We start from the raw sequence: 25,235 nt of genomic DNA on the forward strand, positions 1-25,235 counted from the left end.
CCTTGATGGAAATTTCCAGGTATTTGGGCTCCCATAAGAACAAAGTGAAACCGCAGTTGAGTCTCACAATTTGCCTGGTGGCTGTCCAGCATCTGGGGGACACTTGTTAGTCCTTAGGGGGCTCCCCAGTTTGGATAAAGATTATGAACTGGGATGTTGGGGTGCCAGCCTCAGCAGCCACCACGGCCCCCAGGCCCGCCTGGCTCTTTTCTGGTTACAATCAGGGCTTCCAAGAGTGCCGGCAGGAGGCAGGCGAGGAGGATGCTATGGGTGACCCCAAGTGAGTGGTGGCCCCGAGGGGGAACACAGGGGTTGCTAAGAGAAACTAAGAAAGCGTCTTGATTCCGGAGTCATCTGGGCGAGCAGCCAGCCCCGAGCTTCTGTGCTTGCTAGGAGAGGGAGCCCCTTTCCCCTGGCACACGTTCCTCACTCACAGGAGGGGACGGGCTCTGCTGGTGTTTGAGGACGCTCTACAGCGGCTGCAGGACGCTCCTACGAGATGACCCTAAGGAGGCCGTGGGACCTGAGCTGTTTTCAATGGCACTGGGAGGGGTCCGTTTCCCAGATACTGCGAGGAGGTCTTAGCAGGAGGTCTGAGATGTGTGACCACCTCTCCTCGCCCACCTCCACCACTAAGGTCTCCTCCACGCTCTTTGGGACGGGCCTCTCTCTCAGGACGGTCCCACAGGGAACCGCACATATGCTCAACACCCAGGGCCCAGGTCTGATGCCACCAGGCGAGCGTTACCTTCCCCCTAGCCCTGGGCCCTGCCGCCTGGAGCATTTCTCTGTGCGGGATCCCAGTGCAGAGAGGACGGGGCGGGGCGGGAGCGGACTCTTGCCGGCAACCACCAGGTCCTGGGCCGGGCTGAGCGCTCAGAAACAGCACACACTCAGTCCCCGGCAATGCTGTGTTTATACATGATTCTGATTGATAAGATTACGGCTGTTGTTCAGTCGCACAGTTGTGCCAGATTCTAGGTGACCCCAGGGACTATAGCCCGCCAAGCTCCTCTCTCCTTGGGATTTCCCAGGCAAGAATACTGGAGTGGGTTGCCGTTTCCACCTCCAGCGGGTCTTCTCAGGGATCAAACCTACGACCTCTACCTCGGCAGGTGGGCTCCTCACCACTTGGCCACCCCATTGTGCCTTTACCGTGACAGAGGGACCATGTTCAGCTCTTCGTGAGAGTTGCTTCTATTATCCCTCCCAGCAGCCTACCGGTCAGCGATATTACTGGACCATTACACAGCTGAGGTGTTGAGGAACTGACCCAAAGCTGCCCAGGTAGGATGAGGAACCCGGGGGTCCGGCCATCCAAGCCCCCATGCTCTGGGGCTTCTCCACAAAAGGTGTTCTTGCTCTGGTTGACCTGGGTGAGGACGTGAACCTTGGGACCCTTCTCTGCTCTCTGAGACCAGGGGAAGCCCCAGTACAGTACTCCAGGTCCTGCACCAGCCTCCACCCTGCAGGCCAGCTGAATCCCCTGTGCTGCCCTCTCCTCTCCCCCAAATAGCCCTTCATTAACCCTGGTAGCTCAGCTGGTAGAGAATCCGCCTGCAATGCGGGAGACCTGGGTTCAATCCCTGGGTTGGCAAGATCCCCCAGAGAAGGGAAAGGCTACTCACTCCAGTATTCTGGCCTGGAGAATTCCCTGGACTGTATAGTCCATAGGGTCACAAAGAGTTGGATACGACTGAGGGACTTTCACTTCAACCATCAAAATGCTGAAGAATCTTTTCCTGACTTAAAGCCTCTTACAACAATCAACACATGGGAAGGCAGAGAAAAATTCTACATCCGATTTTAATAAAATATACTTTTCTCATCAAAATATTTTGATAGCTTGGGAAAAGAGATATGCACTCATTAAAGTTTAATGACTGTCTCTCCTGCCGTTTTCCATATGAGGCTCACACACTGTGACTCACGCATGGTGGGTGCAGGGAACAGTTAACTGGGAGCACGATTTAACCCAGTTCCCATCTCTGTGGTCACAGGAGACATGAGCGATATGGTCACATGCGAGATGGGGTTCTTAGGTGGCAAGGACATGTCCACTGGCCTGAGCGCTTTGGTTGACTTGATGTGGATCCAGACAGGCGGGCCCCATCGTGGTCCAGGTTGGTCTCTATTTGTTCCAGAAAGGAGGGGGTGGGCAAGAACAGTTGCAAACTTGCCCTCAGGCAGCTCCAGCCCTGAGGCTGAGCCGGGGTGCCCAGGAGACAGACCTCTAGGCACAGGCTTGAAGAGAAAAGAGAAAGGCAAGAGGCTCTGGGACCCCAGACAGGCAGCCCGTTTCTGCAATCAGGGCCTCTCACAGCTCAGGGAGCCCTGGTGGCTTTCAGGGCGTGAGGCACCTCACCCAGGAGCGCCTCTTCACCTGCTCCCACTGAGATCATCCTCGGGGCTGATGTGGTCAGTGAGGTTAGTGGTTAGGGAACCACGTACGTGATCACGCTCCTGCCTCCTTTCCTGAACACACCTGGACGGAGGCCAGGCTTTCTTTCTCTCTCCTGCTCGAGTCCAGCCAAGTGGCCCTGTTGTTGCTGGTTTAGTTGCTCAGTCGTGCTCGATGCTTTGCAACCCTATGGACTGTAGCCCTCCAGGCTCCTCTGTCCATGGGATTCTCCAGGCAAGAATACTGGAGTGGGTTGCCATGCCCTCCTCCAGGGGATCTTCCCGACCCGGGGATTGAACCTGTATCTCCCACACTGGCAGGTGGATTCTTCACCACTGAGCCCCCAGGGAAGTCCTACCTCTAAATAAATCTCCTCTAAGAACTGCATTCCTGATGCACTTATAGAGATAAAAGACGAAACAAAAATAAGAACAAGCCCCCCTGCAGCTCTTGGTCAACTATACCATCCCGGCCCAGGTCACTGGAACTGGAGGAGAAGGGATTTGGGTTCTGCCCCTTGGGAATTGAGCTGCCATCTAAGTACACTCAGAAGACGACTCACCAATAATCCTTCAATTAATAATGTCTAAAAGATGAAAGCTATCAGCTTCCTTTATACGCCCAGTTTATTATCAGCGGTGCAATTAAATTCTATTTTGTGCTGCGGTTTGAGCACTTCCCATCTGGGAAGTCTCTCTCCTGAGCCCTTCACGGGGACAAGCTGTCGGTGCCTAATTAGGTGAGCAGGCGGGCCTTGCCTCTGGTGGGCAAGGTTTGGAGGTGGGGTTCTGAACAGGAGCAGGAAGGGAGGCCTCCCCGACCCCTGGGAGGGGCCTGAAGGGGACCACGTGGCTTCTGGGAGAGCCCACCAGGAGTGGGGTGCCCCGTGCATGGTGAGCAAGCCCTGGCCACAGCGCCCCTGAGTCCCTGTTCCCAGGGGAGTGGCGGTGCCTCTGGAGGACCCCCAACATCACCCTTCCGTTTTGTGTATTCTCCGAGCCTGCAGCCCTCATTTCTGTTCTGTGTCTTCAGGCCTCTGGTGGGATGCTGACGGCCCCAGAAGAAGGGGCTGAGGTGAAAGAACCAAGGCGGTGTCAGGATTGAAGCCTTTCTAGAAAAGGAGGGTCCAGGGTTCTCTGCCTCTGGGGGCCCAAGTTTCGGCCTAGTGGCACCCGTCTCAGGGTAGCCCTCGGATAGATTACCATCCACAGGGCATGGACCCCGGGAAGGCTGCCATTCTGAGCGCTACACAACAGTGACCAGCTTTACAAGTGACTCACAGCAGGAATTCGAAAGACACAGGTCTTCATTGCCCCTCCCCGCCCACCCCCTCTAGAGGCTTTAAAATACAGGTGACTCTAAGACTTTGATTATCCACCACATTCAAGGAATGCCTCTTGATTTGTGCTCATCATTCTTAATCACTTGGGAAGTCTCTGAGCCCTGGACAAGGCTGACATGAGATGTCACACCCAAGGACCCCACTGGAGGCCCGGGCTTCTGCTCCCAGGGCGGGATGGGTCTCCGGGATGTGGGTGCTGAAGCTGCTGATGCTCCTGACAGGTGGGAACAGCAGGCCGCCACATTTATTTCTCCCCCCACCTGTGCCCAGCGCCCCTCTGCCAAGTGCCTTTAAGTCATCTGGGCAGAGGTTTCTGCTGAGACAGACGTTAAATGGTGAAAATGGAGAGGAAATGTTACAGCTACTGGCGGGACTTCCCTGCGGTCCAGTGGCTGAGGGTCTATGCTCGCAATGCAGGAGCTGCGGGTTTGAACTAAGATCCCACATGCCATGTGGCAAGGCCAAAACCACACATAAATAAAAGAAATAAAAATAAAAGAAAAAGGGACCAAGAGCTAAATTAAAAATTGTTTAAAAGAATGAACTGCTGGCCAAGCAGGCAATACGTGGGAAAGTCGGAAGAGCAGTTGTCCTGGTGATGGGGGTTGGGGAGTAACTGACTGGGAGAGGCGTGAGGGAGCGTCCCAGGGAGCTGCGTGGTGAAAGCCTCTGGGTCTGCCTCTGGCCGGTGGCTGCCAGGTGTATCACACACGGAACGTCGCGGTCTCCAGGCAGGCATTTCAGTTTGTGCTTTCCGCTGTGCGGTGAGCACTCCACGGGCAGCAGCACACGTGGGAGGCGATCCCGGGGGCTGCTGTCTGAGGCCACGCTTGACCCACTTGATTTTGGAGACACTGAGTTCTATCCACAAGTGTGTTTATACCCACAGGTTATATTTATATCTGCAGCCACATGTATATATTTAAATCTGGAGAGGGAGAAAAGTGTTACATGTGCACATCTATTTATAGGGCAGTTCACTTCTTTCAAAGACCAGGAGGATCCTAGTTCCTTTTCTCTGCAGGGGGACCAGGACACAAGACACACACCTGCAAACGCACATTCACAAGCACTAAGGCCGGGGGCCTCAGCAGCAGCCTCGCCTTCCTCCTCGGCTGAGACACAGCAACTGACCTTGATGATGACCTTGGGGACCGTCAGCACAATGGACTTCTGCTTGGCCAGAACATCCCTGGTCTCATTGACTCGAGCCGTGACAAAGAAGTGCAGGAAGGCCTGCTCCAGCAGCTGGCCCATGTACTCGCCTGCTCCGATCAGCACCTCCTCTCTCTTGACTGGAGAGAAGAAATACAAAATGCCAGTGTCAGAATCGGGAAGAGATGCTCCCTGCTTCCCCGAGGAGGAGATGCTTCCTGCCTCCCCGAGGGCCCCGTCTTCTCCCCCTTGGCACAGCCTCCACCAGGGGAGGGTGAGCGGAACACAGAGTCCATCAGGGACAAGGAGCACTCCGGCTTCTGGGGTAAAGAACGTGCTGGAAATGGAACACTCAGTTAAGTCTTCCTAGAAAAAATGCATCCCATTTTCCCAGCAGCGCTTTTGCTCTTGTATTAATAAAACACAACATGACCAAGAGGTTTAAAACCAAGGACCGGAAGGCTTTAGCTGCGGCTGCTTGGACCTGTGCACAAACAGCTCCGCGACAGCAGATGGGGCAGGGATGCCCACAGCCCCAGTGCCTAGCGCCCTCCTGAGATAGGAAACATCTCACGGTGGCCACGGGCCCCGCTTGAGCGCAGCTGCTGACTACTTGAAGCTTTTCCTCGTTTCCTTGGCACCACACTTTTTCTCCAACTCTTACCGTTCCAACCTGATTTGAGTTTTCTATTTAAGAGTAAGAAGTGGTGGAAACCTATTTCACACACATGTTCAACTGTCTCCCACCCCCTCTGCTATCTGCAACTTAAAAGACCTCTGTGCCAAATGTGTGTGAGCTCTTAGGGACAAGCCAGGGAGGATGGCATCTCCATGTGGACAGCGGGAAGTTGGTCCCGGCTCCCCTCTGCTCACCATCTGGGCTGAGGAGGGGGCTTCTGTCCTGTGGCTCTGACCGCCACAGTGGGCTTCTGTCTGGCTGCCCTGCCCACTTCCTCTTACTCTCGTTTTCCAGAGCGCAGGATTCCAGGGGGCCAAGGGCCTCTGTCCTGCAGGCTGAGCCCACGCTGGGCAGAGCCAGTGCCCCTGCTGTGTGGTCAGCCGCTGGGGTCGGGGGACTCACGCCTCCATCCCCCTGCACGGACTTGAATGTCTCCGCCACGGCTGCCCTGCTCACTGTCTGCCTTTGGCCAAAGAGTCCTGCCCTCAGTGGAAGTTGTCAAAGGAAACAATTCCCCAAGTAGATAGTTAAGTGCAGAGTGTTATACGCGCATGTCTCTAGTGTATATATACGTGTATCTTCTCATTGGCCCCCCATTGTGAGCGGGTGAACTGGACCCGGGGCCGGAAGGCTGTGTGGGGTGAGCACCGATCGGGGCACAGGGAGGCCTCCTGCCTTGCGGGTGCCCAGGCGGTGGAGCACCAGGCTGTGCCCACCAGCTGCTTCAAGGTCTCTGCACAGAGGACTGGGCGCTGAGACGGCCCAGTCTTGGCTCCACCTCGCAGTCGCTGGGGGACATTTAAGAACCTACCCTGCTGGATCCCACCCCAGACCAACTCAATGAGAGTCTTGGAGGTTTGGGGTCTAGGTCTTGTTTGACCATTCTGTAGCTGACCCTTATGTACAGAGGGCCTGAGAAGCACTGCTTGACAACTGGGGGGCCCTTCACACCTTGGAATTAGCCCTCTAAGAACCTCAGTTCAGTGGAAGGTTGGGTGGGCCTCCTAACCCAGGTCCCTGTAGCTAGGCTATGGCCTGCAGACCAGTAGGAGCTCTGCCGCCTGGGAGCTGGTTGCAGATACTGGTTGTTGGCCCCAAGCCTGTCTAGGGAATCAGAATCTATATTTGAATACAATGATGAGATGATTCATATTCCAGGCTGAAAGGCTCCTGAAGTCCCAGGAGGGGTTCTAGCAGGAGATGGGGTGGTGTTAGGGCAGACTTGAGTGGACTTGGATGGTCTCAGTTTTGAAACTGAAAGTCCTGTCCCCAGAACACATGCAGTTCCTGGTGAAATGGGAAGGATGGTCATCTGGACCAGTGGTTGTCAATGGTGTGTGTGTGGCGGGGCGTGTTTTGCCCCCAGGGAATGTTTGATAATGACTGGAGACCTTTGAGGTTGTCACTGCTGGGTGGGAGATGCTGGTATCTCCTGGGTAGAGGCCAGGTGCTTAGCTCCTCATGTTCAGTGTCCGACTCTTTGCGAGCCTACAGACTGTAGCCCGCCAGGCTCCTCTGTCCATGGGATTTCCCAGGTGAGAATACTGGAGTGGGTTGTCATGCCCTTCTTTAGGGGATCTTCCTGACCCAGGGATCGAACCTGTGTCTCCTGCATTGGCAGGTGGGTTCTTTACCATCTGAGCCATCAGGGAAGCCCATCTATGCCGCTAAACATCCGACCACGCACCCGGCAGCCCCACAACGGTCAGGCCTGAAAGGGCACAGTGCCCGGGCTGAGAGTCAGCCATGGGCTACACAAAGTTATTAGAAGGCACTGGTCTGCCCTGGACAAGCAGTCAGCAACTGAGCCTGCTTCCTGGAGCCGCTCTATCTTACTGAGGGCCGCCTTTTGAATCCGTGAACTTGCCTTGACTTTGACTCTCCAATTCCGCCTTTTTGGGTGACGCACACCTATTGCCTCTTTGCGTCTGAGCATGGACGCTGCTCTCCCCATGGCTCCCGGGGCAGTGACTTATCCAGAAGACTAACACTCTCTCCCTCAGTTGGAGACAATCTCAGATGAGCACGTGGGACCTGTTTCCACTTGGCCAGATGGGCCAGATGGGGCGGCAAAGTGAGCGGCCTTCAACATGCATTTTACCTCTAGCAGCTTCCCGTAATAACAACAATAATAATGGACATCCTCTGGTATTTCTAGAGGGCCGTGTTTGACCACCGGGATGTCTAGGCTGCTGAGATGTGCCTGACAACTTTACAGAGACTTGCTCTGCCTTGATCCTGTTGGCCTCGGGTCTCTTTATTCTCTGAGGTGGAATATCCTCTAAATCTTAGCACTGAAGAAACTGGGCTGTGTTTCTGAGCCCCAGAGACCAGGCTCCTAAAATAGTACATTATGTAAGAGCTGTGTTTTGCCACTGCACAAGAAATTGTTCCAGATAAAGTTTATTAAACGCGGCAAGAGAAAGAATAGGTTTTCATTCTGAGTGGTGGAGCTGGGATCCTGCCAGCACCATTGACGGTGTCTGGGGAAAGCCAAGGGAGACACAGACAGGGGCTGCCTCGTCTCTTTTCCAAAAATGCAAAGAAAACTAAATATAGCCGAGTGGAAGGCATAGCACCCTGGAAGATACTGAAAGGTTTAAGTTATTCACATCTTCCCAGCTGATTCTAGCTCACACATCCCCTTTAATCATCAGTCTGGAAGATATGGCTCCTGTTTTACTTGGAAAACTTTCTCTGCAATAGACCCTCTGACAACAGGCTGTACCCTGACCTGCTTCCAGGTCTAAATCCTGCGGCTCTGGCAATCCGCTGCAATGCAGTTTCAGTTGCAACGGGCAGTTTCTTGCATGCAGTTAGTGCCCCTGCTTGCAGGGTAAAGCGGAAAACAGCCTCCGACTCCCTCCAGGTTATTCAGGACAAGCCTGGGGTGGGCTGAGTGGTGGGAGCTGTGCTGATACTGAGTCCGGCCCCACGTCCCGGGGTGGATGGCTGAGACGGCTAAGCTCTCATGCCGTTCTAGTCTGCTAGCTCAGGTGAGCTCACGCTTTTGCTGGGTCAGGGAGAGGAGGGGAAGAAGTCTGAGAGGTGGAACTCTAGCGGTCAGGAGAGGACGGTGTACAGTTCCTGGTCTGGGGGACTGAGGGGTCGCGGGACCCCAGGCAACAGGAACTAGCCCCCTTAGGGCCCAGGGATGCCTGGAGCTGGCTCACCATCCCTGTCTGAATGGCGCGAGGCTTCTGGTACTGCTCTCTGTGTGGCCTCGAACCCGTCCGCTCACCTTTTCAGGTGTGAACATGTTGAAAGTTAGCACGTACTGGCAGCCTACCCGCGGGAAGCCTTCGGTATATATCATCTCGTTTAGTCTCCTCCACAGCCTCCTCCTCTCACGTCACGCGCCCAACCGGTCAGCCGGTCCTGAGAGCTCAGCCTTCGGAACACGCGCAGACCGGACGGCTCTCAGCGCCTCGCTCACCCTCACCACCGACTCTCTCGGAACTGTTGCGAGAGCATCGTAACTACTCCGAAAGCTCAGCTCCATGCCCCCGTGGTCTGTTCTCAACACAGCAGCCAGAGTGATCTTTCAAACCCAAGTCGGACCAGGGCACGCTTCTTCTCAAAACCCTCTAGCGGCCCTGCAGCTCACTGGAGTCAAAACTGAAGTGCTCACAGAGTCCTGCAGGTCTTTGCCTGGTTGGTAGCCCCCGCCCTTCTCTTGATGCCTTTGTTCCCGACCCTCATCCCCTTGCTGCTCATGAACACAGCACACAAGCCCTGGCCTCAGGGCCTTCGCTCTCTCTCTTTTTTTTTCCTGGCTGGAAAGCTCTTTCCCTTCGGTTCGGTTTCTGTGAAACATCACCCTGTCAGAGAGGCTTGCCCTGGCCACCCGCCCCTTACTGGCACTTCTTGTCTTCCTTACCCTGCTTCGTGTTTTCCTATTCCACGCAGAACCATGTATATTCGCTTGTTCGCTTGTTTCCTGTCCAGGCCCCATCTTTCCTCCAGGAGACCATCAACTCCATGAGCAACTCTGCTATGTCTCCAGCACAAAATAATATCTGGACTCACAGGCATTAAATAAAGGTTTGTGTGTGTGTCAGGGGGGTGTCGGGGGGGGGTGAATCAACAACCCGTGGTGGGTGCGGTGTTCTTCCCACATCCTGGAGGGAGCAGACCCCCCTGTCAACTTACAGGACAAGGGCTCCAGGGTCACATTGAAGGTCTCGTTCTTGAATTCCGCCTTGGAGACCCCGGTGTAGAAGCTGATGTTGCCGGAGAGATAGGCTGCGACAGTGTAGCGCGTGGAGCCGTTGTTCCGGAAGGTGATGATGACCTTGAAGTCCCTGCCCAGCACGGCGTTCTCTACTTCGAAGTTCATGTGGACATCAGACCTGGATTTGAGGACGCCCTCTGTGTTGCGGGCCTTTTTTGCCCCATACATCAGGGCGGTTTCCAGGGCCAGCCTCTCTTCTTCTTGACCTAGGAGAGGTGCAGAGATGAGGACAAAGGAACACCAGCCACCCACGAGAAAGTCACCCTAATGAAGAGAGGGCTGCGGGTACACGTGCTGGACTTGCTGAGTTGCCTCTACAAGCCACACGGCTTCCCTTTATGGAGATCTTCATCATCCTATGTTATGAATTCTGCAAAGTCAAGTTCCCGGAGAGTCAACCTGCCCAGACCACTGGGTTCAATCTACCTGAACAGAGGTTGCTACAGAGCTTACTCTACGGGTTGTTTTTCCACGGCCACTGTTTCAGGGCTCATCAGGCAGAACCTAACTCTCAGACTGTGGAATCTATTTGTTTCCCTCCCAGATTCCTAGCCACACCGCTGGAGGAGTTGCATCTTGCCTCTTGCCGTCTACAACAGGAGTTTTCTCCCATTCAGGGGTCTGCCCGGCTAGATCTCTCTTCCTCATTTCTCCTTCCGCCTGGGCCTCTCCCACGTGCTCCTGCTGACCCGCCCCCTGGCTGATTATTTTAAGGCTATTTTTTTAAATGTGGACCCCTTTAAAGTATTTACTGAATTTCTTACAATATTGCTTCTGTTTAATGTTTTGATTTTTGGCCCCGAGGCACGTGAGATCTCAGCTCCCCGACCAAGAATTGAACCCTCACCCCTGCAATGGAAGGCAGAGTCTTAACCCGCTGGACCACCAGGGACGTCTTAAGAATTATTTACTTTCACACAAGGTTTCCCAAACTCATCTGACACTGAATACACCTTTTTTGAGGGACATCTTTTGGTATCTGGTGGGGGAGTTTGAGACGTGCGTGCTGTTTATAGGAAAATGTCTTAAGTAGGGTTTCCAAAGTGGTGGCAGTGGGAGAGATGGGAACACAGTGAGAGATGGAAGAATCACAAAGCGGCTCTATGCACGTGGGGAGCTGAGAAGGCACACGGTGGGCTCAGGGCTGCTGCTGGTGACTCCCGGCTGGGCTGACCCTCCTCAACACTCTTTACTGTCTGGCTTCCTCTGGATGTATCTCAGTGCATGTGTGACACAGAGGCAAATTCTTTGGCTTGTAGAAACTCATCCTGGGGCTTCCCTGCTGGCTCAGTGGATAAGAATTCACACGCCAATGCAGAAGACGTGAATTCGATCCCTGGGTTGGGAGGATTCCACACGCCTTGGAGCAACTAAGCCTGTGTGCCACACTGCTGAATCCATGTGCTACAGCCTCCGCTTCAGAACAGGAGAGGCCACAGCTAAGAGAGGAGCCCCTGCTCTCTGCAACTGGAGAAAGCCTGTGCGCAGCAATGAAGATGCACAAATAAATAATACAAACCTAGAAAAACCAAAACCAGAAGCTAGTCCTGCCAGTGGCTAGCAAAAGAAGAATCACTTTGAAATAAAAATGCTGATGTTTATAGTTACATTAACTTTTAAGCTGTTTTCTCCCACTTGACTTAACAATGAAATACAACGGAGATGAAGAGGTCAATCAATGATGATAACAGTTATCATTAAGAGCTAACCCTGACAGGTAGCAGAGACAGCACTTTGCAGACAAAGGTCCGTCTAGTCAAAGCTATGGTTTTTCCAATAGTCATGTATGGATGTGAGAGCTGGGCTATGAAGAAGCTGAGTGTTGAAGAATTGATGCTTTTGAACTGTGGTGTTGGAGAGTCCCTTGGACTGCAACGAGATCAAACCAGTCAATCCTAAAGGAAATCAACTCTGAATATTCACTGGAAGGACTGATGCTGAAGCTGAAGCGCCAACCCCTTGGCCACCTGATATGAAGAGCCGACTCATTGGAAGAGACCCTGATGCTGGGAAAGATTGAAGCAGGAGGAGAAGGGGAGGCACGGGTGAGATGGTTGGATGGCATCACCAACTCAATGGGCATGAGTTTGAGCAAACTCTGGGAGACGGTGAGGGACAGGGAGGCCTGCATGCTGCAGTCCATGGGGTCACAAAGAGTCAGGCACCACTTAGTGGCTGAACAACAACAACTGTGACGAGTGTCGTGGCAAGTGTACGTTGTATACTATCTCATCTAATCCTCAGAACGACTCTGCAAAGCAGGCGCCATTACTACCATCAGTTTCCTTGTGTGGCAGGGTTGGTGGGTGGTTTAGAGGCAGGACGTGCATAAGAGTCAGAAGATTCCAGGATCTTTCAGAGACAGAGAAAATGCCAGCAGGTGTTGCCAACCAAGTGAATGTATATTTCTCTCCGTGTGTGTGTGTGTGTGTGTGTGTTAGCAATTTTCCTGCTTGTCAAGACTGCAAGAATGAGCCAGAAACAACTGGTCCAGGACAAACATTGGCTAGGGCACATGTTTACAATCGATAAGAGGGAGATAATTCTAAAGGGAAGAGGGGCCGTGACAAGCAAAGTGCAGTGAAGTATTTTAGCAGAAAGCATCTGGCAGAGAGCTCCCCAAGACAGAGAGCATTAATGATTATCGCTTTGGACGGGCACCAAATGTGCATTTAGGCAGAACGTAGGAGGTGAGCACCAGCAGTGGGAGTGTGGTCTTGGGCAGAGAGCTGCCTCCATGGGGAAGGGCTGAGCGGACCGAGTGGGGGAGGGGCGGCGGACGCTTCTGGCACCAGGAGGGACTTCACTGTGGGTCACGGATGGAGGAAGCTCTGGCTTCTTTCTGGGGACCAGCTCGCCCCCGTGAGCAGCGAGGCAGGCTGGCGTTGCCAGGAAGCGCAGGCCCAGGGAGGAGGCAGGAGTCGCAGGGCCTCCCCAGTCGGGCAGAATGCCTGCTCTCTGCAGTTCTGTTCTGCGCTCTGATGTCACACATAACGCAGGGCCATGAGCTGGGGGCTGAGGGAATGATCTAGAGCCAGATCCCATTTCCTACAGCTCTCCTGTGGCTCAGAACCAAGGTCAAAACCACCTCCTCATGAACTGGGTGTCATGAGAGTCCTCTTTATGTCTGACGAAGCCTCTTCTCATCGTTTGGATCTTAGCTCAAATGTCAGCTTCTCACGGTGCCCCCTAATTCCACGACCCCGGTCCCCTCATCTCTCACTAACACATGACCTGGGCTTCTTTCCTTTTCCCAGTACTTGTTGCTTTGTGACAACTAGGAGGGGGAGGGGCAGCATGGAGCAGGAGATTAAAAAGTCCAAACCGTTATGCGTAAAATAAGCTACAAGGATATGCGTACAACACAAGGAATATAGCCCACTGCTAACGTCCCCCATGGTCCCCGGGCATCTGTTCATCCACCCCTGTCCCGGGCACCCTCCACCCGGCAAGGTGGGGGCTCACTTCCCGCCCGTCTCTCCCTTAGATGGAGAGACAGGGCTGTGGGAGTCTCCAGGGGGACACAGTGCTGGGAACATGGTGGGTGGTTAACAGTCAGTTGCTGGAAGCAAGAATGAATGAGTGAGTGAGTGTTGCAGCCAGTTTCGTTCACGTCTTTCGTGGGCTGCTTTTCCTTTCCGAACCTTTCCGCCTGACACTCTATCACGAAAGGGCATTGCTCGTCTGTTCTGTTTCACTGTGTTTATGTTTTTAAAAACACTCTTTTTAGAAAAAAAAAAGTCAAAAAGAAAAAATCTTTTGTATCTGTTGTGCAGTGAATGAAAGCCAGCAGGAGAGAAGAACTGACCCTTTCAGGAGCACAGCACAAATTCACTGCTTCAGGTGACACAAATCCTGAATTTCTAATACTATGCAGAAGAGTTCTCAATTCAGCAAACTTTCTCTTTATAGTGCAAATTGCTTTTGTAAACAAGAGTAGGGAGAGGATCTAAAATATTTAAAACGCATTCTGCACTCAGCATTTCAGGAATACTGATGAATATTTAGGTATATGCTAATTACTCTTCATTTTTTATCCATTCACTAAAATAAATGCCATTCCTAAGAAGCTCTGGTGGTGAATCATTGGTAGCATATATTCCATGTCCCCATCAAGACCCCCAAGCTCCTTCACCTCCTGTCCACCACCGACCTTGGGGAACTTGCGCTCCAGCCTCTGGGCGCTCTGAGCCTGGTGCATTAGTAACGCCTTGGTGTTTAGTTGCTAAGTCATGTCGACTCTTTTGCGGCCCCATGGACTGTGGCCCGCCTCGCTCCTCTGTCCATGAGATTTTCCAGGCAAGAATACTGGAGTGGGTTGCCATTTCCTTCTCCAGAGGATCTTCCTGACCCAGGGATCGAACCCGAGTCTCCAGCATTGTGGGTGGATTCTTTACCTGCAGGACCCTGAACACACTTGCTGCTTCACACCCCATGCCTTTATCATGTTCCCATTTTCTAGAAGCCTGAGTCCAGCTTCCCTTAACTGAGGTCTGTGACTTCTCTGATCAGGCTTTGCTTTTTCTGAATCTCCTGGTTGGACTGCGCATCCCTTTTTGTTTCCAAACCCCACTCAGCAGAATGAACGTATCGCTTGGCCAGAAACAGAAGCTGGGTCCTTCTCCCTGTGGGGGTGCCCAGTACCAAGCCCAGTTTCAGGCGCACAGTAGACACTCAGCAGTGACTGAGACGGGGCTGGACTCAGCTGTGCTGCATGAGACACCACACACCAAAGGTTAACAAAGCCACCCCAGCATTGCTTTATGGTTGAAGCAGGACTTCGACCTAATTGGCCCGAATTAGTGAAGTTGTCATGCCTATTCAGTTTATATTATCTACCTCCATTTATATTCCCTATACTTCCTATCAAGGAATTTCCGAGATACTTCAATGAAACAGTGCATATGAAGAAGGCTTGCAAGGCTCTAAGCAAATGTGAGGGCTTCCCAGGTGGCTCAGTGGTAAAGAATCTGCCTGACAATGCAGGAGACGTGGGTTCCATCCCTGGGTCGGGAAGATCCCCTGGAGGAGGAAATGGCTACGCACTCCAGTCTTCTTGCCTGGACAATCTCATAGACAGAGGAGTCTGGTGGGCTACAGTCCACGGGGTCGCAAAGAGTCAGACACAACTTAGCGACTAAACAACACCAAGAGAAAACAACTGTGAATCGTTATTAAAAATTCATCATTGAACTAAAATTATATTAGTTATGTAATGATTTCTATTAAGATTAAAATTAAGATTCTTTCATATTTTTATGAATAAGAATGCCTTCTATATTCTGTTAAAATAGATGTGACTTTAAACCAATCATTTCAGAAGCCATTAAAGGGGAATTCTCCTCAAAGCAAACAAGCAAAACAAAAAGGAAATGAAGCATCGTGGGTGTGAGGCGTAGTTGCTTGGGTTCTAACTTTCGAATGCCGCGAAAGGCCACGCCTTCTCCGGGACGCATTTCACGGTGACGGTGACTCTCACAGTGACGCGGGCAGAGAGATCCTTGTGCGACTGCAGCAGCTTACCTTCCTGGAATTTGTAGGTGTCCGTGATGTCCTTTATGCCATCTCCTCCAATTTCTTTGGTCACAATTAATTTCCCAATGTGGGTGGTATCAAGGGTTTCAACCACATGAGTGCCATCTTTCTTAGCTGTAATGTAAACAAGGTCACTGTTGACCTAAAAACAGGAGAGGAGGCCATTAGCCATCGTCAAATGTCCTCGTCACCAAAATCTCTAACTCTCAACAGTGTAGCGTCTAAGAGCCCTGCAGATGACATTATCCACTGTGCTAAGTCATTTCAAGCACCAACCATTTCTTTCACTCCTTTTTCTTGCTGGCAAATTCTACCTCCTAAGGCAGAACGGAAAGCGCCCTGTCTGTTACTCTCTTTCTCGAGCTTCTTTTAAGCTGACAGTAACGGAGTGACCTACTTCTAGAGAGGAGAGGCAGTCAGCTGGGTGGCTTCTGGGAAATATTTTTTTTCCGGGTATATGCATATGTTCAAACCCATCAAGATGTATACACTAAATGTCTGCATTCTGAATATCAATTTTACCCCATTAAAGCTTAAAATAATTAAATAAACAGAGAGAAGGAAGCCCGTGATAGGCAGAGAGACCAGCAGCTACAATGCATGGGATCAACTGCAGGGAACGTGGGCTCTGATCTCGGGTGTGTGCTGTTAGAAAGTACACACCTTACCCTCGGAACCTCATTCCTGCTTCCAGAAAATGAAAATGATTACACTGGCTCTGCCAGTTTCATAGGGACACTTTGGGACTGAGCGAGGTAAAATCTATGTGGATATGATTCTCACTCAGATTAGTAAACATCGAAATCAAGTAAAATGCAACGATCATTACCAGGTATTGGGAAACTTGATGAGGTTAAAGATGAGGTTTACGAGAGCAACTTTTCTCTACTTTCTCACAAATTTCCGAATTTACAAGAAGTCTGATTTCTGCCCAGGGGAAAGTAAGCAATCAACATTTATTGACCCATAGTGTTTCAGGACATTTTAAATGATTTAATTTAAACCCCACCACAACAATCCTGTGAGTAGGTCCTATTATCTCTGCTTTATAGATGAGGCGCTACGAGTCAGAGGGTCAGCAGAGTGTTTGTGGTCACACAGACATGGGGAGGTGGTGGAGAAGACGTGCACACGTGGGCGGGTGCAGGCCCATGGCACACGCCCCGGCTCTTCCCCTGGGTGGGCATCGCACAGGCCCTGATCTTCACCCAGGGTGGTCTGAGCACACAGCCTGACCTTCCCGCTGGGGGGCCCATATTTGTTTGCTGGATTATCACAGGACACTGCCTCTCCTGCCTCACCCCCCAGGACCACCGCACCACGCAGTAGAGGTCCCAGGCTGGGGTCTGGATGGTCCTGCACTGCCTCAGATTTCTGAGGATGAAGGCGTGGGCCCTGCTCCTCCAGGTAGTGCCCAGGGCTTGGTGGTGCTTGGCACATGGCGTGAAAGGCTGAAGTCCAATCAGGAATCAGGACGGGAGCAGACAGAGCAGACACCTGAGGAGTATTTCTCATTTTGGGCAAAAAAGTTTAAGGAAACTTTAAATGAGCTTCCTGAGAGCTTCAAGCTTCCCCCAGAGGAGGCCACGCAGGCACAGACTGCTCCCCCCTCAGCTGCAAGAGACAGCAGCAATGATGACAAAGCTCTTCTTAATCAACAGCCCTTACGGCCGCTTCCAGCTTTCCAGGGAGACAAGGCTGCATGTGGAAGTGGCTAGATCCTTGTCTTCCCTTGAGCATAGCTAAGGAAATTTTTCACTGTTGTTCAGTCGCTAAGTCATGTCCAACTCTGCAACCCCATGGACTGCAACACACCAGCCTTCCCCATCTTTCACCATCTCTTGCTCGCCTTCAACCTTTCCCAGCATCAGGGTCTTTTCCAATGAGTCGGCTCTTCCCATCAAGCAGCCAAAGTATTGGAGCTTCAGCTTCAGCATCAGTCCTTCCAATGAATATTCAGGGCTGATTTCCTTTGGGATTGACTGGCTTAATCTCCTTGCTGTTCAAGGGACTCTCAAGAGTCTTCTCCAGCACCACAGTTCAAAAGCATCAATTCCTCGGCACTCAGCCTTCTTTATGGCCCAACTTTCACATTCGTACATGACTATGGGAAAAATCAAAGCTGTGACAATATGGACCTTTGTCAGCAACGTGATGTCTCTGCTTTTTAATACACTGTCTGTGAAAAACCTCTGTCATAGTTTTCCTCCCAGGGAGCAAGCATCTTTTAATATCGTGGCTGAAGTCAGGGTCAGCAGTGATTCTGTCAGCTGAAACCTCAGGCCGGCCCTTGTGGGAAAAGGAGAGGAGAAACTCACACATGAAGTGACTTCTGCGCATGCTGGAGGGAAAGGATTCTTTCCAGGAGACATCTGCAAGCTTTCTTCTCAGTCTTAGCCACTAGTGTGGTGGCTCTCCATCCTGACTGCACATGAGAAGCACCGAGGAGCCTAGAAAGTTTATCCAAGACCAGTTGCATCTCCATGGGAGGACAGTCACAAGTGGAAGAAATATTGGACCCAGGCTGTGTGATTTCGGGCAAGTTACTGAATGTCTCTGAGCCTGGGTTTAATTATACCTTCCTTGCAAGGTTGGCAAGTAGATCAGAACCACCTATGAACGTCCTATGTTTAATTTCTTCTGAGTGGAAAGGAGTCTTAGAGACCATCTAGTCCTGCACATAGATTTGAAGGGCGATGGTCACACAACACAGGCTCTTCCAAAGTGGAGTGGGGAGTAATGGGAGAGCTTTCCCGGTGGCTCAGACGGTAAAGCATCTGCCTGCAATGCAGGAGACCTGGGTTTCATCCCTGGGTCGGGAAGATCCCCTGGAGAAGGAAATGGTTACCCACTCCAGTATTCTTGCCTGGAAAATTCCATGGACAGAGGAGCCTGGCAGGCTATACGGTCCGTGGGGTCTGAGAGAGTCAGACATGACTGAGTGACTAACACTTGACTTTCCTAGTAGGAGGAGCAGTATGTTTAAAGACCAATACGAGGATGTATTGGATGTTTCAGCACCCGGGGGCCTCAGCTAGGATGGGCTGGGTCCTCAGGCTAGAGGTGCCCCTCTGCAAACTGCCGCCTGTGCCCACGGACTGTAAAGGTGTGTGCATTTCTCACCGCTCACGGTGGAGGCCCTTGCTTTCAGGACCCAGGACAGAGTCTGCTCTGCCAGTCTGTTCCCAGGTGGAGGTAGCTGCATCGCAGGTGGGGCAGGGAAGGTGGTGGTGCTCCCAGGGCTCACGGGCTTGGGGGGCAGTGGGTGCCTGCCTGTCTGGGAGCCTTCCTGGCACAACTGCCAGATGTCCACCCTGTGCTTGCCTTCCTTCTTCCGGTAGGGGCTCCTGTGTGTGTGCCCTGGGCTGCATACATGAGCTCCTCTCCCACCAGGACTGCCCGCGCGTGAAGGCGCCATCTGGCCCCCATCTCTCTGAGATCCTCTTCTCAGCAGCGCACCGTGCACAGGCTCTTGTTTCTGTTATTCACTCATGTATTTACTGGTGGCTTCTGTGTGCCAGACCCTGCTTTCAGCAATGAGAGTCCAGCAGATCCTATCTCCGAGGAACTTACGTTATAGGAGGGAGGGAAATGATAACACTAAGTCAGAGAAGAGCAGAAACAGCGGGATGGGTAGGGATGCTTCATGTGGGAGATGTGGGGAGTGGAGGTCTCTTTATGGAGGTGGGCTGAGCAGAGATCTGGATGTAGCGAGGCTACAGAACATGCAAAGAGAGGCAGAGGGTGGGACAAGAGGCTTCATGGCCAAAGGAACGGTCTGTGTAAAGACTGATAAAAGAGTGTGTTCGATGTTTCCAGAAGAGCATGGGGGTCTATGTGGCTGGAGAGAAACAAGCAAGGGATGGGGGTGGAGGGGAAACCTGGGGCCAGATCACATAGAATCTTGAAAAGATTTATGCTTAATGGTAAAGGTGATGGGAATCCATTCAAAGGTTTGGGGCAAGGGAATGGCATGTTTTTATTTACATTTTAAAGGGTAATTCTGGCTGCTCTGTGGAGAGTAAACTGCAGAGGGGCAAACAAGGAGGAAGAAATGACTTAGGACGTGATGTCCCAGATCTCAGAGCTGTGCAGAGCTCAGAGGGTCATGATGGAGGCGCAGGCATGCCTGGATCTGGGATAATTGGGAGGTATTTCTTGCAAAATGCTTAAGGGAGGTTAGAAAGAGAATCCAAGATGATTCCAGAGTTTTATATGTGATTTGAATGAATGGGTGAATTATTTTGAGATATCCCCAAATGGACTGCATCTAATAACCGGTAGCGAAATAAACAACCTTGAACTGAGACCAAAGAATCGGCAGAGGAGCTGTTGGACAGTCTGAGTCCAGAGAACTGCCGGCCCCAGACTAGGGGAGGCGCGGCTGCTGGAGCCATGGGACGGCGACGGTGACCCCGAGGGGCCCGTCACTTCTTCTGCAAGAACCAGCTCGGTGCCAGGAGGGAAGGCGTGTGTGTGTGTGAGTGTGTGAGGCAGTGTGTGTGTGTCTGTGTGATTGTGAGTGTGTGAGAGAGTATGTGTGAATGTGTCTGTGACTGTGTGTGTATGAATGTGTCTGTGTGTGTGTGAGTGTGTGAGGCAGTGTGTGTGTGTCTGTGTGATTGTGAGTGTGTGAGAGAGTATGTGTGAATGTGTCTGTGACTGTGTGTGTGTGAATGTGTCTGTGTGTGTGTAATTGTGTGAGCATGTGAATGTGTGAAAATATGTGTATGTCTGTGTGTGAATGTGTGTAAGTGTGTGTAAGCGTGTGAGTGTGTGTGATTGTGTCTGTGTGTGTATGTATGTGTGTGTGTGAGAAACTGTATGTGTGTGTGTGTGTCTATGTGAGAGTGTGTGTGCATGTGTGAATGTGTCTATGTATGTGTCTGTGTGTTTGTGTTTCTGTGTGTGTGTGTGAGAGCATGTGAATGTGTGTGAGAGTATGTGTGTGTGTGTGTCTGTGTGTGAGTGTGAGAGTGTCTGTATGTGTGTAAGTATGTGTGAGTGTGTGAGAAACTATGTGTGTCTGTGCGTGTGTGTGAGAGTATGTGTGAATGTGTCTCTGTGTGTGTGTATGTCTGGTGAGAGTGTGTGTGTGTGAATGTGTCTGTGTGTAAGTGTGCGAGCATATGAATGTGTGTGAGAGAGTACTTGTGCATGTGTGTGTGGGTGTGTCTGTGAGTGAGAGTATGTGTGAATGTGTCTGTGTGTGTGAGAGAATGTGTGTGTCTGTGTGTGTGTGTCTCTGTGTATGTGAGAGTGTGTGAGTGTGTGATGTGTCTGTGTGTGAGTGTGTCTGTGTGTGTGTGTGTCTGTGTGAGTGTGTGAATGCGTGTGAGAGTATGTGTGAATGCGTCTGTGTGTGTGTAAGTGTGCGACCATGTGAATGTGTGTGAGAGAGTATGTGTGTGTGTGAGAGAGTATGTATGAGTGTGTCTGTGTGTGAGTGTAAGTGTGCGAGCATGTGAGTGTGTGCGTGTGAGAGTATGTGTGAGTGTGTCTGTGTGTGAGACTGTGTGTGTGAGTGTGTGTGAGTTTGGCGGGATGATGTGAAGGGGACAACAGTTAGAAGCAGCTGAGCCAGAGGAGAAGCACCAGCCCCTGAGTGCTTAGTGACCCGGGAACCGGGAAGGGAGCCCCGGACGCTGAGACCTGCTCTGCTCTCTTTGGGAACCTCGAGAGCAGGCCGGAGAAGCCTACCGCAGGGCTGAGGGCAAGAGAACGGAGGAGGGCAGAGAAAGAAGCCCCGCTCCCAGGAAGAAATCCGGGGATGGGAAGAGCGCAGAGGTGGGCGCTTCCTGCGCACAGTTCTCGTTTCGGCTTCTGCTTTCACTCGGGGAGAAAACCAAAGGCTAGTCCACGAGCATGAGGCCTGATCCGGCCCGGAAATGAGTCAAGAGTGGCCAAGAAAGTCAGCCTGCTGGGAGGCGAGAGCAGGCACGTTCCGGCTGACGTAGCAGGGGTGGCGAGAAGCAGGCTGACGCGGCAAGGAGGCAGGAAGAGGCGAGCACGGTGCTCTGGGAGCTGAGCCATGCAGGCGCTCATTAAAGGCACAGACGACGCCCTGCATGGAGTCCTGCTTCAGGAGCCCTGAGAAAAAAGCGTGCTCACTCCTCCCGTACTTTTAAGCCGTTGGAGCATCTCTTACAAAGGGCTCAGCCCCAGAGCCCAGCCCGCACTAAAGCAACAAATCCTATGCGCTGTCAGACAAGTCTGCATCGAGTGACAGAGGAGTAATTACCATCTGCGGGTCCCGATGACACTCCCAACACCCCGATCTATATTTAATAACAACGGAAAGCGTTTGCATTAGCAGCTATTGGGCATTTTGCTCCTGGAGGGAGTCTTCCTCTCTCCTCTGCAGCAACAAAGCACAATAAAACTACAAACGCAAGGCTTGGTGAGTTCTAGAGTGACTTCCCGTTAAGAAGTCCTCATGGCATCGGAAACGATCAGATGGCAGCTGGGGAGGAACGCACAAATCTTGAAATCTCAAAATGAAATCCAGCGGGTGAAAATTCCGAATGCAGTCTGCCTGTTCTCCCAAGGCTTCTAGAAACTGCAAGGGCAGGTGCAGTGGAAGAGGCATCGTCCCTCTCGTGTAGCTCACATGTTCGGTCTTGGGGTCTGCGTGTTTATCCTTATTTTATTTCCGAGACATTTCCCAGGACGGCCTTCTCCTTCCCCGCCTGTCGTCCTTCACCCGGTTCAGGCGAGGAGTGAAGTCACGGCCGCCCCGGGGCTTCCGCCCAGAGGCCTTCCCCTCCAGCCTGGGCTGAACAGGCTCCGTTCCTTCTCCTCCCCCTTGGGAAGCCTCTCGTATCCACTCTCAGGTCAGGACGCCCCACGTCTTGGTCCTTCAGCTGTCATCGTCTGACACCTCCCGACACATCCCTGTCCGTGAGCCTCGGTGGTTTTCATTTTTATTATTCATTTTGTATGTTTCCTTGGCCATGCTGCAGGGCATGTGGGATCTTGGCGGCCTGACGAAGGATCAGACTCACACCCCCTCGCGCTGGAAGCTCTGAGTCTTAACCACTGGACTGCCAGGCAAGCTCCTGAACAGTTTTTAATTGTCTGCACGTACCTTTTGGAAGTTCACGTTGTCTCCTCTGTCTGAAGTTCCTCCCTTCCTCTGGCATTTTTTTTTTTTTTCCTTACCTCTTTAGCCTGAATACTATCTTGTCTGCTCACGCCCAGTCACTCAGTTTTGTGACCTTGTGGACTGTAGCCCGCCAGGCTCCTCTGTCCATGAGATTTCCCAGGCAAGAATACTAGAGTGGGTTGCCACTTCCTTCTCCAAGGTCTCTTCCTGACCCAGGGATCGAACCCACACCTCCCGCACTGCAGGTGGATACCACTGAGCCCCCAAGAAAGCTGAATAGCTACTAGTCATGCGTCCAGACTCGGCTCGGGCTCCACTCCCTCCAGGGAGCATCCCCGGCCCTCCCCTCCGTGGGCTCCGTGACGCTCCGCTCGACCTGCTGTGGCCGTCGCACAGCTGTGTCCGTGTCTGTTCCCGGTCACCCTCTCTCCCAGGACAGGGTCTGGTGGCCTCTGCTGTTCCGCTGCAGCCCGAGCTCATATTTCCCAATTAACATGAATGCCGGTCATTTATCACCTACATCACTCGTTTGACCTTTGGTTCCATAGCAACACTTGCATCGTAGTTTTTAAAAAATGTTGCTGTGTTTATGTACCGCTACCTCCATCAGGAATCAAGTTTCTTAAGGACTCGGGCTTCTTAGTTCCCACAGTTCTGGACGCACGTTAATAATACATATGTATTCATTCTAGAATACTAGCAGAATGTGGTGGTTACTAGCGTGAGGTTGGGTGCCTACGTGTGTGCTTGGCTTAGTCGCATCCGACTTTTTGCAACCCTGTGGACTGTAGCCTGCCAGGCTCCTCTGTCCATGGAGTTTTCCAGGCAAGAACACTGGATGGGTTGCCATTTCCTGCTCCAGGGGATCTTCCCAACCCAGAGATTGAACCTGGGCTTGCCTGGCTTTAAATCTTACCACTACTCTTTATTGGTTAGATGATCGTGGAAAGGTTCTGTAATCATTCTTTGCCTCACTTTTCTTTTCTGTAAAATGGGAAGAATTATAACACCCATTTTAAAGAGTTGCTGAGAGCATCAAATGGCAGGCAAAGTGATTACCTAGTGATAGACATTATTTCACCGTGCTTACTGGTGAAATCATACCCGGGGTAAGTCCTGCCTCTCAGCCTCTTATGTTTCTCTGCTCCTCCCCCTTGCCCCCAGCAGCCTCCCACCTGGCCTTCTCCGTTACCTGGTACTTGTTACATTTACTCTGACTTTCAGAGCTTCCTTTGGAGCACCTTTGAACTGCCCTCTCTGCTTCCAGCCTCCACCCAGTTCTTCCAGAATTTCAGCCTCTTCCCAAAGTGTCCCCAGCCACCTGTCAGTGAGTTCTGTTTCAGATCTGCTTTCTCCCATCCGTATTGTAACAGCTTACTCTGTCCCCTCTGGCAGAGGATGGCTTGGAATAGCAAGAAACGGACTGGAGTTCCCAGACTAAAATTACAGTCGGGGTGTGTTTGAATTTTCTTTTGTGTGAGCCACTGGCTAGTCTCTGAGTGAAGTAGGGCACTCTCCCATGTCAGTTCATGGGTGGTCTCTACCAGGTTTTAGTTGAGTGATTCACTTCGTCACTTAATTTCTTGGGAGCAGTTGGTACCTACTTCCTGGGTACAGAGACCTAAGCTAAGGTGACTAAAGCAATTGCTTTCAGGTGGGGAAATCTCAGAACATCAAGGGAAGAAAAATGTTGAGTAAGAACTGCATTTAGCATGTAGCACCCGGAGGTTGGAACGGTGTCTGTCATGTTTAACTACGTAAACAGGAAACACACACCATGTTCCTGGGAAATTGAGACCTAACAGCCCAGTGCCTCATTCTCTGATGAGTTCAGAGCTTGGGGAGGAAGGAGGTGCTTTCCCGCAGCTCTCCACTCACCTCTGCAAAAACGAAGGGTGCGTCAAACTGGAAGCAGACGTGGCCGTGCTTGATGGCTTGAACAGAGGCGGGGCCGCACCGATACATCCCTGAACCACACAGAGGAAGGAGCGTGTGAGTTCCCCATCTTTGAGTCTTTCCAGTTACAGAACTGGTCCGCATATAGGTCACAGCCCTGAGCAGGCTGTAGGGGCAACCGCGCCTCAAGGTCATCACCGATGCAGCCCCAGTTCTTTCCATGGCCAGAATGGCTGAGTCACCCACATGCACCATCAACAGGGGGGGACATGGTGGAAATGCTTCTGCAAGCCCCAAACCAAAGTCAGGAAGAGAGCAAAGGGCACACCATTTCTGCATCTACTCTTCCAACTATAAACAGCCTCAAGCGTGTGGGGGCTGAGCCGTCGGCCGACACAGGGCTTATCCTGTTAGAGGCGGCATCTGGAGCGCTGGAAACGGTGACATGGCCCAGGACTTGTGTTGTTTGCTTTCATTTTCAGACATTGTGGGCATATGTCAAGTTTAACCAAAGAATCTGGATACTAGCCACGCTACACAGACCGCGTGCTTTTGGGAAGTTAGTAGGCCCAAGCCGACTTTTACAAAATGTTTTGAATTTTTGCCAACTCTCTCTCTTGTTACTAAGAGGCTAGCTGTCATTAGTCACTCAAATACCTTGTCATGACATAATCCAGAACACCAGGAAGTGCTGAACTCTCTCTCAAAATCCAGTATTGTGCTAATGTTCCCTCATGAGTATGTAATGAATGTGTGTGTATATCTGGATATGCAGACATCAATATCTTTTTTAAAGGAAGGAAATGTAAAATTCCATTTGAGCCTCATTTGAGGACTATAACCCGGGAAGGTCGTCTCAGCTCTAAGAAATGTTCCATCCACTAGAGG

The 25,235-nt window shown here is 51.7% G+C and overlaps 1 protein-coding gene across 1 annotated transcript in view; it reads right to left on the bottom strand.

The window, feature by feature from the left end:
• Window positions 1-25,235, bottom strand: part of F13A1 (coagulation factor XIII A chain) — a 140,245-nt gene that overhangs the window by 13,069 nt on the left and 101,941 nt on the right. Inside the window, exons 10-13 of the mRNA XM_018039247.1 lie at window positions 24,330-24,418; window positions 15,335-15,488; window positions 9,730-10,017; window positions 4,878-5,038 (exon numbers count right to left, since the gene is read on the bottom strand). Coding sequence (XP_017894736.1) covers window positions 4,878-5,038; window positions 9,730-10,017; window positions 15,335-15,488; window positions 24,330-24,418 — 692 coding nt within the window. The remainder of the gene's footprint in view (window positions 1-4,877; window positions 5,039-9,729; window positions 10,018-15,334; window positions 15,489-24,329; window positions 24,419-25,235) is intronic.

This window comes from Capra hircus, chromosome 23, assembly GCF_001704415.2.
Source record: "Capra hircus breed San Clemente chromosome 23, ASM170441v1, whole genome shotgun sequence".
NCBI classification, from domain to species: domain Eukaryota; kingdom Metazoa; phylum Chordata; class Mammalia; order Artiodactyla; family Bovidae; genus Capra; species Capra hircus.